Here is a 1,991-nt window from a genome sequence, read left to right on the forward strand (position 1 = left end):
GGAGGGTGTCGGGTATTGGGGTTTATCCCCACAAGGAATAACAAATCTCTTGGTTTGGGTTTTGCTTGCCCCAGCAAGGGGGTCCCACAGGGGCTGCTCCTGTCCCAGAGCAAGCGGGAACAGGAGGGGAGGTGGCAGCCAGCTCCTGCAGGGAAGACAGTGGCTCTTTCATGGGAAGGGGGAGATGAAAAATCCAGCTTGAACCGCTGAGTGTAACCAGATCTACTGCCTTTTTAGAGAAGGAATGTGGGACCTCCGGAGGGTTTCTGGGAGGGTGCTGCCGAGCTGCTGGCATTGCAGCAGGGTGAGTGGCTGCAGAGTGATGCAGCCCCAGTGCTCACCTCAAGCAGCCCAAAATCCCTCCAGGTGCTCCAGCTCTTCCCCCCACTCTGTGCTCTGGGCTGCAGAAGCAGAATCACAGAATCGTAGTGGTTGAAAAAGACCTTTAAGATCATCGAGTCCAACCATAAACCCAACACTGCCAATTCCACCTCTAACCCATGTCCCTCAGCACCTTGTCTGCCCGTCTGTTAAATCCCACCAGGGAAGGTGACTCCACCACCTCCCTGGGCAGCCTGTTCCAATGCTTGACAACCCTTTGGGTGAAGAATTTTTTCCTCAGATCCAATCTAAGCAACAGGGACAGCTGGATTTGGCTCTTGCCTGAAATCAGAATCCCAAAGCATCAACTGGTGCCGTTTGCAGCAGCTGGGGACGTGCTGTGGGGTTGCTGTGGGTTTGGGTGACCTGGGGTCTCTACCCACAGCTCAGTGCACCCCAGGGTGCTCAGCTCCAACCCTGTTTCTCTTACAGAGGTGGGTGAGACCTCGCACCCTTCACCGAGGCAGACACCAGCGGCACCATCAGTAGAACCCCGGCTGCCCACCCGCCCCACTGCCAGCTCTGCAGTGCCGAAGAAGGAGAAACCCCTGGAAGATGATGAATCCCAAAAAGTGGTGACAAAGGGTCCCAGGTCTGAGCTCACGGGTGCTCCTGAAGCTGTGACATGTGAGTGTTTCCCTCCGCGGTGGCACGTGCAGCTGCAGACACCTCTGGGTGCTGGTGCTTTGGGCTGCTACTGTCTAATTAGTAACAAGGCTCATTAGAAAGGCGGGCAGCCGTGGTGGGAAGCCATCTCCTCCTCACTCTGTTCTTCCCCACAACAAAGCCAAAGGCTTTAACTGAGTGTGAGTCACCAGGAATTGGGGAAAGGGATGGGCAGCATCCAACAGCACACTGATGCCTCTTGCTGCCCTCATCCTTGGGACTGGCTGGAGGCAGAGGAGGAGGAGGGCGGTGGCTGGAGGAGCTCTTGGTTGTGTTGGAGTCCTACTGGGATGCTGTGGTGGGAAGAGGGACCAGCCCCTGGGGGAAGGAGTCAGCTGCTGGGATGAAGCATCCCCCCAAAGTGTGGAGACAAAACTTTTTATCAGGACCTGTAGTGCTAGGACAAAGGGTGATGGTTTCAAACTAAAAGAGGGGAGATTGAGACTGGATGTAAGGAAGAAATGTTTTACAGTGAGGGTGGTGAGACACTGGCCCAGGTTGCCCAGAGAGGTGGTAGATGCCTCATCCCTGGAAACATTCAGCGTCAGGTTGGACGGGGCTCTGAGCAACCTGATGTGGTTGAAGATGTCCCTGCTGATGGCAGGGGGGTTGGACTAGAGACCCTGAAAGGTCCCTTCAACCCAAACCATTCCATGATCTGTGGTTCTATTTAGGGAGAGCCCCTGGCAGAGCGGGCTCCGTTCTCCCAGCCGCAGGAGGGGCCATTGCAACAGCCGTTTGCTGGAGCAAAGGGAGATGCTTCCCGTTGGGGCAGCTCTTGCCTTGGCACATCCAGGGCAAGGGTGAGGCTGGTGCAAAGCCTGAGCGAGCAGGGGCCGGGACGAGCTGCCTGCACTGAGGATCTGGTTTGACTGGAGGCACTGGTGAAGCCAAGCAGCATCTCCTCATTTCACGCCGGTCCCCCCGCGTGAGAAATACCAGGG

General features: G+C 56.5%; 1 protein-coding gene across 1 annotated transcript in view; it reads left to right on the forward strand.

Moving 5' to 3' along the window:
- Positions 1–237: 237 nt before the first annotated feature.
- Positions 238–1,991, forward strand: part of LOC104520948 (myoD family inhibitor) — a gene marked incomplete at both ends in the record, with an annotated part of 5,768 nt that continues 4,014 nt past the window's right edge. The window contains 2 exons of the mRNA XM_010162781.1: positions 238–304; positions 814–1,008. Of these exons, the coding sequence (XP_010161083.1) occupies positions 238–304; positions 814–1,008 (262 nt within the window). The remainder of the gene's footprint in view (positions 305–813; positions 1,009–1,991) is intronic.

The sequence above is a fragment of the Antrostomus carolinensis genome, unplaced genomic scaffold, assembly GCF_000700745.2.
Source record: "Antrostomus carolinensis isolate BGI_N321 unplaced genomic scaffold, ASM70074v2 scaffold25942, whole genome shotgun sequence".
Lineage (NCBI taxonomy): Eukaryota > Metazoa > Chordata > Aves > Caprimulgiformes > Caprimulgidae > Antrostomus > Antrostomus carolinensis.